Source organism: Pipistrellus kuhlii, unplaced genomic scaffold (genome assembly GCF_014108245.1).
Source record: "Pipistrellus kuhlii isolate mPipKuh1 unplaced genomic scaffold, mPipKuh1.p scaffold_m20_p_113, whole genome shotgun sequence".
In the NCBI taxonomy this organism is placed as follows: domain Eukaryota; kingdom Metazoa; phylum Chordata; class Mammalia; order Chiroptera; family Vespertilionidae; genus Pipistrellus; species Pipistrellus kuhlii.
In genome coordinates, this window is record NW_023425420.1 from 210,124 (window position 1) to 223,892 (window position 13,769).

The 13,769-nt window shown below is 66.9% G+C and overlaps 1 protein-coding gene across 1 annotated transcript; it reads right to left on the reverse strand.

Moving 5' to 3' along the window:
- Positions 1-225: 225 nt before the first annotated feature.
- Positions 226-13,248, reverse strand: GET4 (guided entry of tail-anchored proteins factor 4). The gene is made up of 9 exons (XM_036432602.2): positions 12,991-13,248; positions 6,522-6,600; positions 6,318-6,399; positions 5,919-6,068; positions 3,671-3,809; positions 2,438-2,578; positions 1,986-2,061; positions 1,771-1,843; positions 226-877 (listed from the first exon to the last, which is right to left on the reverse strand). Exons 1-9 carry the CDS (start codon positions 13,143-13,145, stop codon positions 792-794), a joined length of 981 nt encoding a protein of 326 aa, XP_036288495.1. The 5' UTR covers positions 13,146-13,248; the 3' UTR covers positions 226-791.
- Positions 13,249-13,769: the final 521 nt, after the last annotated feature.

Here is a 13,769-nt window from a genome sequence, read left to right on the forward strand (position 1 = left end):
TTCAAGGTTTCATACCTGGCGAGACTAGGGAGTTGTCGTGAGTTCTGATCATGCACCCCCCCCTCCCAGAACCCTTGTGCAGCTGGGAGGGGCTCCAACCTCAGGCCCAGCAGCGCCAAGGACTCCCCAGCCGCTCACGAAGCTGCGACTGAACCTCCGAGCGCAGAGGTTCCCACGGCCAGAGCGGCCCGGCCCGCCCAGCCCAGGAAGGACAGCACAGCCAAGCCCAGTAGAAAGAATTTACTTAAATTCAACGATGAACACACCCTTTAAGTTCCATTTTACAGCCAATAGAAGGGTCTGGTCCGCTCCTTCATGCATGATCGCTGTGTAATAATCTACAACTCTGGCTTTAATCGTGAAAAAATAAAGTGTCCCGGCGTCACCGGGGCCTCTGGTGGAGCGAGGGCTGCTCGGGCTCGGGCACCTGGTTGAACAGAGGCTGCGGGAAGAGTCGTCACAGGAAATAAATAGTGCGTCCCGGGCGGCGTCCGGCAGCTCCGTCTGCGATGCCGTCGTGCGGGCACGGCTCAGGATTTGGCACAGGCATCCACATGGCGGCCGGTGCACCCCCGACCCGGGCCTGTGACCCGCGGCACCCAGAGTGAACCCCAACAAAGGACGGAGAGGTTGGCGCGCAAGCCTGTGCTTTATTGTGGGTCACCCGAGGCCACGCTCAGCCCGCGCCCTCAGCCAGGCCACGCCGGCCGCCACACCACCACGGCGGCCTGGGAGCGCGGCCAGGCCCTCGAACCCGCCGCCAGACAGGCGCCTCTCCGTGCAGGCGGGCGTCAGTCGAGCTCGATGGGGCTGCTGTCGTCCTGGCTGTCCTCGCCCTCCTGCTCCGAGGAGCCCATGAGGCTGCTCAGAAGATTGCCTGGAAGCAAATGCTCGTCTGAGGCCCCATCCCCCTGATCCCTGCCTCCCACGTCCCCCGTCTCCCACGCCCTCCTGAAAGGTAACGTGGCTGCACGGACACACGAATGGCCACGGAGCCCGTGAAAAGGGACGTGCGGGTCGGCCACCTCGAGACCCTCACACCCGGGCTCCCACCCGCACCTGGGGGAACGCTGTGGGGCAGCAGCTGCCAGGGACACGGAGCCAACGTGGGCCCGGCAGCTCCCGGCAGGGCCTGCGCCCACGCACAGGAGGCCTCAGACACGGCACACCCATGTTCACGGAGCCAATGGCGGGAGCCGGCCCATGTCCCGCAAGAAATAGTGCATGTGACGCCCACGGACTGTTAGCCTGAAAGGGCGCTGCCACCAGCACCTCACCGACAGGACACGCTGAGCGAGGGCCTGAGCGCGGTGCCGGAGCGGGCGCAGGGGGAGCGGGCGCAGGGGGAGCGGGCGGAGGGGGAGCGGGCGCAGGGGGAGGGGGCGCAGGGGCTGAGGCAGGGCAGGCGGAGGGGGAGCGGGCGGAGGGGGAGCGGGCGCAGGGGGAGCGGGCGCAGGGGAAGCGGGCGCAGGGGCTGGGGCTGGGCAGGCGGAGGGGGAGGGGGAGCGGGCGCAGGGGCTGGGGCGGGGCAGGCGGAGGGGGAGCGGGCGCAGAGGGAGCGGGCGCAGGTGCAGGGGGAGCGGGCGCAGGGGCTAGACGTGAATGTCCTCACGGGCCTTGAACGGCACTCGGAGGCGGTGAGAACGGCAGTCACGCCATGTGCCCATCACCACCACACACAGCTGAGAAGAGACCTGCCTCCTAGGGGGAAGGAACGGGGGCAGCCGGCCCTCTGGGGCCCCCTCCACGGCCCTGCCCCGCGGGCCTTACCTAGCAAGCCTCCGTAGGAAGACGTCTGCTTGGGCGGCACCCCGAAGAAGAGCTGTCCTATCCTGTCGAGGTACTGACAGAGCGAGACACGCGTGAGGGCCGCGCCGTGGCCCGCCCCGCACACGCGTGAGGGCCGCGCCGTGGCCCGCCCCGCACACGCGTGAGGGCCGCGCCGTGGCCCGCCCCGCCCTCCACAGGAGGCTCCTCGGCCTCACCTCGTTGTACATGGGGTCCCGCCGGAGGGACGGCTGGTACTGCTCACACAGCACCGTGAACACGGTCAGTTTGCCTCTGAAACGAGACAGCAGGGACAGCTCTGTGGTCTTCGGACACGGGGGAGGGGTGGGTAGGGGGACAGAAATGCCCCCCACACCCCACGCAGACTCCAACACCCACTCACAGCCCTACACCCACACCCTCCATTCGCACACACACCTTCACTCCCACATACACACACACCGACCCCTGCACACGCTCACACATCTATGTACACCCCACTCCTACACACACCCATACTCCCGCACATGCTCACATCTATGCACTCACACACCTACACACCCACATGCTCCTGCAGACCTCACACATCCATGCATACTCCCCACACTCACCTTCACTCACCCCACACCCACACACAGACACACGCCCACGCCCACGCCCACGCCCTCACCCGTCCAGGGCCAGCAGCAGGAACCAGAGGAAGTTGAGCAGCGGCTGCACGAAGGGAGGGCCGTCCTCGATGGACGGGTGCCTCTGTGTGTACGTCGTGAACACCACGGACGCGCTGCTCTTGTTCTTCAGGCAGAGGAACCTGGCGAGCACACGCGTCACGGGGGGCCAGGCCCCGCGGGGGACACGCACGCCCGCCCCGCCGGGCCCTGCGGGAGCAAGCGGGCTTCCCGCCTCCGGCTGAGGCGGAGACGCGTGGGAGGACAGGGCGGGATGAGTTTGCCCGCACGCCTGCGGCACTGGGCCACCGGCCCAGGGTCACGTTTTTAGGCACAAAGGGGGCTCCCGAGAAGGGGCTCAGACCCTCTATGCAGAGCCAGGCCCACCCCCCAGGTGTCTGCTGAACCACCAGCCGGACAGTGAGCGGAGGGGGGCCTGGCACTGCCAGCCGGGTCGGGCCTGACGTGCGAGCAGGACCTTCAGTCACACGGCACCGCCCCGGCGCCCGGCCCCACGGCAGGCGTCTGTGGGAGGAAGTCCACGGGTCCCACGGGAAATGCTCCCGTCAGGAGGGACGGGCTCAGGCTGGGAAAAGGCCGAGGGGGGTGCCTGCCCCGTGTGGCCGAGGGGACCCCGCACCTCTGTCCCCGCAGTGAGGCCCACTCCTCCAAGGTAAACGGAAGGAAAGAAACCAGGCAGGGCCTGACGGAGTGTCCTCAGAGGGAAATGCTGACGCAGATGCGTCCGGAGAGGCCCCACAGCCTCTGAGCAACCCTCTGAACGCAGCCCACACCACAGCTCCAGACGTGGCTTAGACTGCTCACCCCACCCCGACACCGCTTGTCAAAGGCACAGATAACGGGGGAGGGGCAAGACAGAACCAAACAAGCCGGCGGGAACGTAAGAACCTCCTGGACCCTAAAAACCCAAAGCCCTGGGTGACCAAAGAGGGCACGGTGGGCGGGCCGGTGGGCGGGCCGTGAGCAGAGCCAGGCGCATGTGGTGGGCGGGGCCGTGCGATTTTGTGCGCTGGGCTTCCAGTGTTGGTATAAAACACACAGACCTCCTCCTCTCACTGCTGAACTGAAATGTCACAGAAGCCCGGCTGCAACGCCCCTGAGAGCTGGGAGGGGCGGGGTCCGTGCAGGGCCCAGTGGGATGTCACATGATTCCAGAGGGGCACCCCCCTCTGTGCGGGGCCCGTGGGGGCAGGGCTGAGCTGCGGGACACCTACTGCAGGACAGCCTGGGCCACGAACATGTCCACCTCGCTGTGGAAGCCACGCGACGTGGAGTACTCCACCAGCATGTTGGCGCAGCCCTCCCCGTCGGCCGAGTGCAGGAAGTGGTAGCGGGACTCGCAGTAGTTCTGCTCTGCAAAGGGAGCGGCTGTCACTGCGGCGCCAGTGGAGGGCAGCCGGAGCATCCGCGCGAGTCAGGGGCCCCTGCGCCCCCTCCCGCCAGCAGGGGGCTCCGCCCCAGTCCTGGCCTGGCCTGGCCTGTGCAGCGACGGCACCTGCTGCCAGCCAGGCTCTGCCGGGACCCTCCGCCCAGCCCTGTGACAGCCGTGGGGCCTGCGGGAGGGCCCTGCTGGACTCTGAGCCCAGGCAGGGCACACGAGGCCTGTGTCCTGGTTTCAAGCCGTCACTACGATACACACATGCCCTCAGTCCGTGCCCGCTGCTTCGCAGCCACAGGGGCGAGGCGGGGGCAGCCCCCCGACACAGGGAGGAGCCGGTGACAAGTGAACGCCGCTGGCGGCACAGGTCTGGCTGAGTGGCTCCACCGGACCCTGCGCACGCCCACTCTCCCGGGGAGAGGGCAGGACTGGCCGCCGGGAGGGATCCCGGCACTGCGGCAGCGAGACCGGACAGGGCTCCGGGCAGAGGCTTGTGGGTGGAGACAGACAGGCTGTGAGTGAGGACCCGGGGGCGGACATCAGGCCGAGGCCCAGGGATAGGACCGGCCCGGGTGCAGGCAAAGGCGCTCACAGGACGTGAGGCGGGGGGAGGGCCCGTGGCTGCCTCTCTGCGGTCCGGCCGCCGCTGTCCATCGCGCACTCGCCCGCAGGCCGGCTCCGGCAGCTGCCGGAGGGCAGAGCCGCCGCCTCGGCCGGGACCTGGAGGGCCTGGCTTCACCGCACAGGCTGCCCCGCACGCCCTCCGGGCGGCCGTGAGGACAGGAGCGCACGCGTCCCCACGTACAGGGGGCGTGAGGGCGGGAGGCGGGAGGCACTGAGCACACGCCTCAGCAGGCGGGCGCGGCCCTCGGACCGTGAGGAGCCGCCCTGAGCGGGCGCGGCCCGCCGCCTCTCCCTGCGCCGAGCAGACGGAGCCAGGACACGACTGGACGCTGAGCAGGGGCGGGCGGTGAGAGCAGCCCACGTGGCAGGAGCGTCCCCGCGGAGGCCGTGGTGGGGGCGGCCCTACAGGGCCTGGCAGGGACAATCCCGCCCCAGCCTCAGCGGGGCGGCCCTGCCAGGCAATAGCCCCCGCCTCAGCCCCAGCCTCAGCCGGGCCGGCCCCGCCAGGCGATAGCCCCCGCCCCAGCCTCAGCCTCAGCCGGGCCGGCCCCGCCAGGCGATAGCCCCAGCCCCAGCCTCAGCCGGGGCGGTCCGCCAGGGGATAGCCCCCCCCTCAGCGTCAGCCTCAGCCGGGCCGGCCCCGCCAGGCGATAGCCCCCGCCTCAGCCTCAGCCCCAGCCTCAGCCGGGCTGGCCCTGCCAGGCGATAGGCCCCGCCCCCGCCTCAGCCTCAGCCTCAGCCTCAGCCGGGACAGGGCGACCCCGCCAGGCGATAGCCCCCGCCCCCGCCTCAGCCTCAGCCGGGCCGGCCCTGCCAGGCGATAGCCCCCCCTCAGCCTCAGCCTCAGCCGGGGCGGTCCACCAGGCGATAGCCCCCCCTCAGCCTCAGCCTCAGCCGGGGCGGTCCGCCAGGCGATAGCCCCCGCCCCCGCCTCAGCCTCAGCCGGGGCGGTCCACCAGGCGATAGCCCCCCCTCAGCCTCAGCCTCAGCCGGGGCGGTCCACCAGGCGATAGCCCCCCCTCAGCCTCAGCCGGGGCGGTCCACCAGGCGACAGCCCCCGCCCCCGCCTCAGCCTCAGCCGGGGCGGTCCACCAGGCGATAGCCCCCCCTCAGCCTCAGCCTCAGCCGGGGCGGTCCGCCAGGCGATAGCCCCCGCCCCCGCCTCAGCCTCAGCCGGGGCGGTCCACCAGGCGACAGCCCCCGCCCCCGCCTCAGCCTCAGCCGGGGCGGTCCACCAGGCGACAGCCCCCGCCCCCGCCTCAGCCTCAGCCGGGCCAGTCCACCAGGCGATAGGCCCCGCCCCAGCCTCAGCTGGGCCGGCCCCGCCAGGCGATAGGCCCCGCCTCAGCTGGCGGCCTGTGTGGGCGGCTCAGCTCAGCGACAGGGAACCGGTCCCCGCTGGCCATGGTGGAGCTCAGCGACAACCAGAAGCCCCTTCCCAGCCAGGTGCCCAGACCTACCTCGCCACAGGGTGAGGGCCAGCAGCTGGTGCAGCCGGGGGTGGCCCAGCCGCCCGGAGCCCCCGCTGGACCACTTCAGGGCCCTGGACACGAAGGCCACGCGCTCCGGAGAGTTGGGGTCCATCAGACTAAACAGTTTAGCCAGATTTTCTGGGAACAGAGAGAGAGCCCTGTTCAGGGGGGCACCGGACTCAGCTTCCTACAGCGCCCCGAGTTCAGACACCACCTCCACTTCCCTTCTGGGGCCCCCTTTCTCCCCCGGCTGGGCCCTCCCACGCCCAGAGGAGCCGCCCGGCGGGTGGAGCACAGCTGGGGGCAGAGGCCGCCTCCGTGTGGGGTGCGTGTGGGGCTGTGATGTGAGACTCCGCCCAGAATGCGCACGGGTGAAAGGAGCCTCACCCAGCAGCTCGTCGGCCACCTCCACCTCCGCCTTCTCCAGCGACTCCAAGACCAGCATGGACAAATCCGCAGCGCTGTTTTGCTACAAAACGTGGAGATGGACAAGAACCAGGTGGTCAGGGAGAAAGCTGTGTCGAGAAGACAGCCCACACCCGGGCGCCCCGCCCGCCCCGCCCGCCCGGGGGGAGACCCCGTGGTGCTCACCTGGCCGTGGCTGAAGAAGAGCAGCGCCCCGGAGCACATGAGCTCGCGGGCCTCGGCGTGCTTGCTCTGCGACATGTACCTGCAGGAGCAGAGCCAGGAGGGGGTCGATGGCGGAGCGGGCACACACTGGTGCGGGGTCCTGAGGGCCCACCACCCGGGGCCTGGCGCCCTGCCCTGCCGGCCGCACGGAGCCCTGTGGTCAGCGACGGGGACGGCAGGCCGGCCTGCGGCCGCGGGACTGGGGCGACGTCAGCAGGGACTCGGGCCGGGGGGTCGGAGGGATGAGAGGCTGGTGGTCCCCCACGCATCAGGGCAGAACCCAAGGCCAGGGCGGCACAGGAGGGGACCACGCCCTCCGGGCTGCGCTTCCTCCCAGGAGGCACCGCCACCCCTCCGAACGGGGTCAAAGGGCAGGGCCTGGAGGCAGCGGCTGGACGACGGGCCGACCGCACGGCGCCCAGAGAGCAGCGCAGCCTGGGAAGCGCGGGAAGCGGTGGGCGCGGGGGCACCTGCGTCTGGGCCTCAGGGGCCGCGGGAGAGCCCGGCCAGGAGCCCACCGCGGGCAAACCCCGGGCAGAGGCCAGGCCGCGGCTCCTCCCCGGGGCGATGGCGGGCTGTCCTCGTCCCCAGAGACGGTCTGTCTGTAACAGGCCCACAGCACACCCCTCCTCCAGCAGCCGGCCGGCCGCTCGGCGGGGGACTCCCCGGCCCGTCTCTGCCTCAGACTGCTGACAGAGGTGTGCCCTCATCTCACACACACACACACACACACACACACACACACACCTCAGCACTGCTGACAGAGGTGTGCCCTCATCTCACACACACACACACACACCTCAGCACTGCTGACAGAGGTGTGCCCTCATCTCACACACACACACACACACACACACACACCTCAGCACTGCTGACAGAGGTGTGCCCTCATCTCACACACACACACACACACACTCAGCACTGCTGACAGAGGTGTGCCCTCAATCTCACACACACACACACACACAGCCACAGCTCCACCTGCATGGACCCCAGGGCCACAGCGTCCACCCCATGGGACAGACAGCACATGAGCCGGTCCCGGTTCCTCCTGAGACCACTGGGCCCAGCATCTCAGAAACCAGACGACGAAGAGAAGCCCCCGAAGGCAGGAGACCCTCCTGGGACGGGGAGGGCGGAGCGGCCCGGCTCCCATGACCACAGGGACCCCCTGCCCGGAGGCACAGGTACAACCACACCTGGTGTACAGCGCCATCTACCGGCCTCAGCCACCTGTGGTTGCCCACGGCGCCTCGGTGAAGACCGGTGTCCACCACCGGCAGCACCGGAAACAGCATCTCCAGACAGCAGGTCAGTCACGCAGAGAATGCACAGCCGCCTCGAAGCGGCAAGACCCCCGCGACTCAGCACAGCACCAGCTGCTGTGAGCACCTGAGCCGGGACGGACTCTGTGAGAGGACAGACAGACATGGAGCGGAGGTCCCCAGAAGCCGCCCAGGGCGACGGGGCAGACAGACAGACAAGACTCCATGGAGAGGGAGTGCTCCATCATCCAAAAGGGAAAGAGAACCTGGGACAGTGGGGACACCGGTGGGCAGACGGAGACATTCCGGAGACATTCAAAGCCGGAAGTGACAAGACACTAAAAACCTCACGAGTTAGGGACAAAACCGAGTCCTCCCGGCGGCCGGAGGGCCGTCACCAGAGGAAACCCAGGCCCCAGGGTCCTGGCGAGAGCAGCAGAGGGAGGAGGGTGCGCTCGGCGGGGAGGAGGGAGGGGGGAGGAGGGAGGAGGGAGGAGGGAGCGCTCAGCACAGGAGCACCAGCCGGGCCCGCAGAAGGCACCGCAGCCGCAGGAGGAGGTGGACAAGATGGACAGGGTGCTCCTAGCCTCTACCTTCAAACGCGTAGATGGGGTTCAGCACCTAATTAAGCACAAAAGGGAAAGGGCTTTAAAGTGGCCACAGCTGGCGTTCCCTCCGAGCCGGCCCTGCCTCCCCACCTGCCCCAGGCCCCTCGGCTTCCTGGTTCCCGGCTCCCTGGGCCCTTCCGTGGCTCTGACTTGTTCCCAAGCCCATTTCGTTTAGGAATTGCTTTTCCTGCCGTTCAGATTGTCCCAGTACGAGTCCTCTCGCAGTTTAAAAAACTACAGCCGCTCCATTCAGTCTCCGAGAACAGCATGGAGGTGACAGGAATACCTGGGTGTGTGTGTGTGTGTGTGTGTGTGTCTGTGAGCCTGTGGGCAGACGGAGACAGAACAAGGACGGCTTTATCTGAGACACATACCCAGAGCGGAGGCGCCAAACATGGAAATAGAGACATGGGCTAACGTCAGAGCAAGCCCCCACCCCCCCACCGGCGACAGAACCGGAGGAACAGCGGACGGGCTGCCGTGGTCACCCAGCACTGGGCCCGGACGGCTCCGGCTCCGGCTCCGGCTCCGAGCAGCCGCCGGCCAGAGCCCAGCCCCCAGCTCAGAGACTGCGGACTCCGACAAGGGGGACTCTGGCACCCCGGCTCTCGGATCCGGAGGGAAGCAGGTGGCGCCACGCTTACGTCAGACAGAACAAACGTCAGGAGACAAAGATGGACGTCTTATCCGGAGAAAGGCAATCCATCACGACCAACTTCTCCGAACGGGACACGCAGCAGCACCCACCGCGGAGGCTTTCCTGGGAAACCTCGCCCGCCGGACGAAGGCCCACACCTCCGTCCAGAAGCACATGGAAAGGCGTCCAGCATGGCTGATCAGGAACAGGCAAACGCCCCCCACGGCGCCGGCGCCACCTGTCGGAAAGGCTGTCCTCAGACAGAACCAGCCCCGGGCGGGCGTGAGAACGGGCGCCTGCCACGCTGGGGGCGCCGCTGTGCAGCCGGCGGGGAGCAGCGTGACGTTTCCTCAGAACTACAAACAGCGACCACGTGACCGGGCAGTCCCTCTGCTGGGTGTTTACCCAAGGAACACGGAAACATCAGCTCAAAAGGACACTCACACACCCATGTCCGCCAGCATCACCGGCAACGCCAGGCCGGGAAGCAGCCCGCGTGCCGGCGATGGGCACTGGCCTGGCCGCGGCTCACGCCGGATTGCCGTCCGGTACAGCAATGTTGGGGTTCAATCCCTGGTCAGGACACGCAGAGTCAACCAATAATGCATAAGTAACTAGAACCACAATCCATGTTTCTCTCTAAAATCAGTAAGAAATTAACAAGAAGCTGTGATGCATACACACCATCGAGTATTTTTAAAAAATGTTTTATTGATTTTTTTATGTAGAGGAAGAGATAGTTAGAAACATCAATGAGAGAGAAACATTGATCAGCTGCCTCCTGCACACCCTCTACTGGGGATGTACCTGCAACCAAGGTACATGCTCTTGACCAGAATCGAACCTGGGACCCTTCAGTCCCCAGGCCGGCGCTCTAACCACTGAGCCAGACCGGTTTTGGCCACACCATGGAGTATTTCTCAGAAGTAACAACGAGTGACATCTCACCCCGGTGACAACATGGATGGCTGGATGGGACAGAGCTGTTATACTGAGTGACTTAGTTCAGACAGGAAGACACACACCACGTGGTTTCACTCACACGTGGAACCTAAAAGCAAAGGGAACAAAACGGAAACAAAGTCACAGACACGGAAGGAAGGGGCTGCTGCCCAGGAGGGTGTGGGGTGAACTGGGTGGAGGAGACCGGCCTCGGGGGAGAGCTCACTGTAGCGCTCGCCGACATCACATTACAATGGTGTGCACCTGGATTTTCGTTGTAACCACTGTTCCCAATAAATTTAATTTAAAAAATATATATTTTATTGATTTTTATTACAGAGAGGAAGGAAGAGGGATAGAGTTTGAAACATCTATGAGAAAGAAACATCAATCAGCTGCCTCCTGCACACCCCCTACTGAGGACGTGCCTGCAACCAAGGTACATGCCCTTGACCAGAATCGAACCTGGGACCCTTGAGTCCGTAGGCCGAAACTCAATCCACTGAGCCAAACCGGTTAGGGCACCAATAAATTTAATTTTAACAATCACTATGGCCTGGCCAGTTTGGCTCTGTGCAGAGCGCCAGCCTGTGGAAGGAAGAGTCCTGGGTTTGATTCCTGTCAGGGCGTGTGCTGGGGTTGTGGGCTTGATCCCCCACTGGGGGGCGTGCAGGAGGCTGCCGATCCATGATTCTCTCTCAGCATGGATGTTTGTCTCTCTCCCCCTCTCCCTTCCTCTCTGAAAAAAATCAATTAAAAGCATCACTGTGTCAAATGACGACAGACACACATAGTCTCAGCTGACGCCCGCCCCCTGGGGTCCCCCACCTCGCAGAACGCACCGGAACCGAGGCTCGGCCGCCAGCCTCAGCCGCTCGGCGGGGAAGCTCAGGTGACCCACCAGCAGCAGAGAATGCGTTGTTGTTTTTTTTTAATTATTTTATTGATTATGGTCTCACATAATTGTCCTTATCCCGCCATTCCCATCCCAAACCCTCCCTAAATATGCCCCCGCCCCCCTGTAGTCCATAGCCACTGGCTAGGCCCATAGGCATGCACACAAGTCCTTTGGTTGATCTCTTCCCCTTACCCCCACCCTCCCTTACTTTCCCTCTGAGGTTTGAAAGTCTGATCGCTGCTTCTCTTTCTCTGGGTCTGTTTTTGTTCATCAGTTTATGTTGTTCATTATTTCCTCTGAGAATGCGTTTTTAAGGCTTTCTTTTAAAAACTTCTTCATTTGGTTTGAGGCAAACAGGTTACAGGCCACAACCAACCATCCAGGCAATCAGAAAGCTGGGGGGAAGGAGACCCGAATTCAGGCCCCAGTGGAGGCCCTGGACTGGGTGACGGGGGACGTGGCCACAGGTCCTTTCCTGTCCACGGGAGTGACTTACAGACTCCCAACGCGCCCGCCGGGGGACCCTGCTGCTTCCCTGCTGGGGCTGAGGCTCATCCTCCAGGAACCAGCGGCCACGCCCAGGCCCACTCCTGTGGACACAGCCCCGCGGACGCCCACCTGCCGGCTGCCCCTTCCTGCTCTCTGCTCCTCACACTGGGGGCACCGTGTCAGCCCGTTACGACGTCATGACGTGATGTCTCACCCAGCGGGTGTGGGCAGCCAGATGGGTCCATCCGCACGGTGGTCACCGCCCACAGTTGTGGACCGTGGGGAGTGAATTTACGGTCAGAAAATACACACCGGCCTCGGGCCGGAGCGGGTGGACCAGAGAGAAGCTGGAGGCCATGGGCACTCTCAGCATCGCTCCTGGGGCGTGTGTGTGTGCATGCAGCTCACCTGCTGGCACGTTCCATGAATATTTAAATGTAATAACTTAAATAACGGATACGTTTACTTGCAGGAAGGCACTAAACGTTAGTATAAGAATCCGACTGCTCCGGGAGCTACACGCCGTGGGGGTTCCAAACCAGAAGGCGGCCTGAGCGGAGCTGTGCGGGGGGCAGGAGCCTGGGGTGACCACCAGGAAGCCAGGGCTCGGCTCCCAGGGCGCTGCCTGCGTCACGGGCCAGGCTCAGAGCAGAGAGGCGGCGGCCCAGGTGGAGGCGGGGCGGCAGAGCCTGCGGGCACCTCCCCACCCCAGGCCAGGGGGATGGACCCAGGGCCCGGGGCCTGGCCACCGGGAGGCCCCGCTCGTCCCTCCAACGGCAACCGCGGCCGGGCGGCTCCGGAGGGGACCGCCCGCCGGTGTCGGGAAGGCCCGGGTCTGCTGAGGAATCGCCGGTGCAAACCCCGCGCACGACCAGCGCCCACAGCCCGCGGCCTTTTACTGCGACAGGAACGCGCGGCGGGACCTCCACGCGGCCCGGCACCCACGGCGCCGGCATCGGAGAAACAGCTTCCCCCGCCCGCCCGCCGCCCCGCAGGACAGGCCCGGCGGCGGGGAGGAAGGCTCTCCCCCTCCGCTGGCCTCCGAGCGGCCATTGTCTCCCGCCCGCAGCGCCCGAGTCCCGGAAGCGTCGCCTGCACGTTCAGTCCGTGTGTCGGTCAGGCCCACGCGCCCTGACACGCGCCGTGACGGGGCAGCCGCGCAGCCCGGGCCCTGAGCCACGCGGAGGCGGCGTCTGCTCCGTCCGCCCACCCTCCACCACGGCCCCCGCACCGAGCCGCCCCGCCGCCCGGGCTCCCGGGCCCGGCGCACGGCCGCACGTGGGCAGCGCAGGTGCCGCAGCCCCGGGAGGAGGCAGGCACGGCGGCCCGGCCCCGACCCGACAGCGCGGCGAGCACGGGCCCGACACCGGCGATGGCTGCGTTCCGAGGGCGGAGGGCCGTGCGACCTCGCGAAGGGGCTCCGCGCCAACGGCGCCCGGGTGGGGCCGGCCGGGGCTGGGCCAGGGGAGCGAAGGGGGAGCCGGCGGGAGCCCCGGGCCTCGCCCTCGCCCGCCGCCCGCCCGGACCCGCGGCGACAGGCAGCGGCGCGGGCCAATGGGCGGCGGGGGCGGGGCCGGCGGACGGCGGCTACCTGAAGAAGAGGGTCCGGTACATCTGGTGCGCCTCGTAGTACTCGCCCTTCTCCACGCTGGCGCGCAGCTTGCCCTCCACGCGCTGGACGCCGCCGCGGTTGCGAGCGCCGTTGCGGGCGCCCTCCTGCTCGGCCATCGCCGCCGTCGCCGCCATCGGGCCGGCGCTCCGCGCAGGGCTGACGCTGTCGCAGGCTTGGTCGGCAGCGCCTCTCGGCTTCCGTCCCGGCGGCCGCCCGACGTCCTCTACGGTGGCCGCGAGGAGCCGCGCGGTCGGGGGCGGGCGCGCCGACGGGCGGCCACGTGACCGCGGGCTCCGCCGGGGCGAGCACGTGACGCGAGCGGAGGCGGAGCCCTGGAGATCACGTGACTGCGACGCGCGCTGACGTCACAATGGCGGCCGCGTAATCCCCGCGGGCAGCCGCTGGCTCAACGGTCGTGGGCGTGTGTAAACGGCTTGAGAAGAAAGGGTTTTAGCCGCTTCGGTGGCGGCGGCAGGTCTCAAGGCCACACTCGGCGCAGCGGGCGGGCACTGGGCGGTGCAGACCAGGCTCAGATCGGCCGGGACTGGGCCTTTGAGGGCAGCCTCCTCCTGCCTTGCGCCCCAGCTCCGCGCCCCTCGCCCGACTGCTCCGGACGGCCACCGACTGTGGATGGTGCGTGTCGTGAGCCCACGCCCGTCCCTGCCCCCAAGGTCACACTGCCACCGCAACCCACTGGCCTGAGCGCGCAGCACATGCCGGGTGTTTGGAGGGAGCGGGTGCAGAGCGGAGCGGAGCGC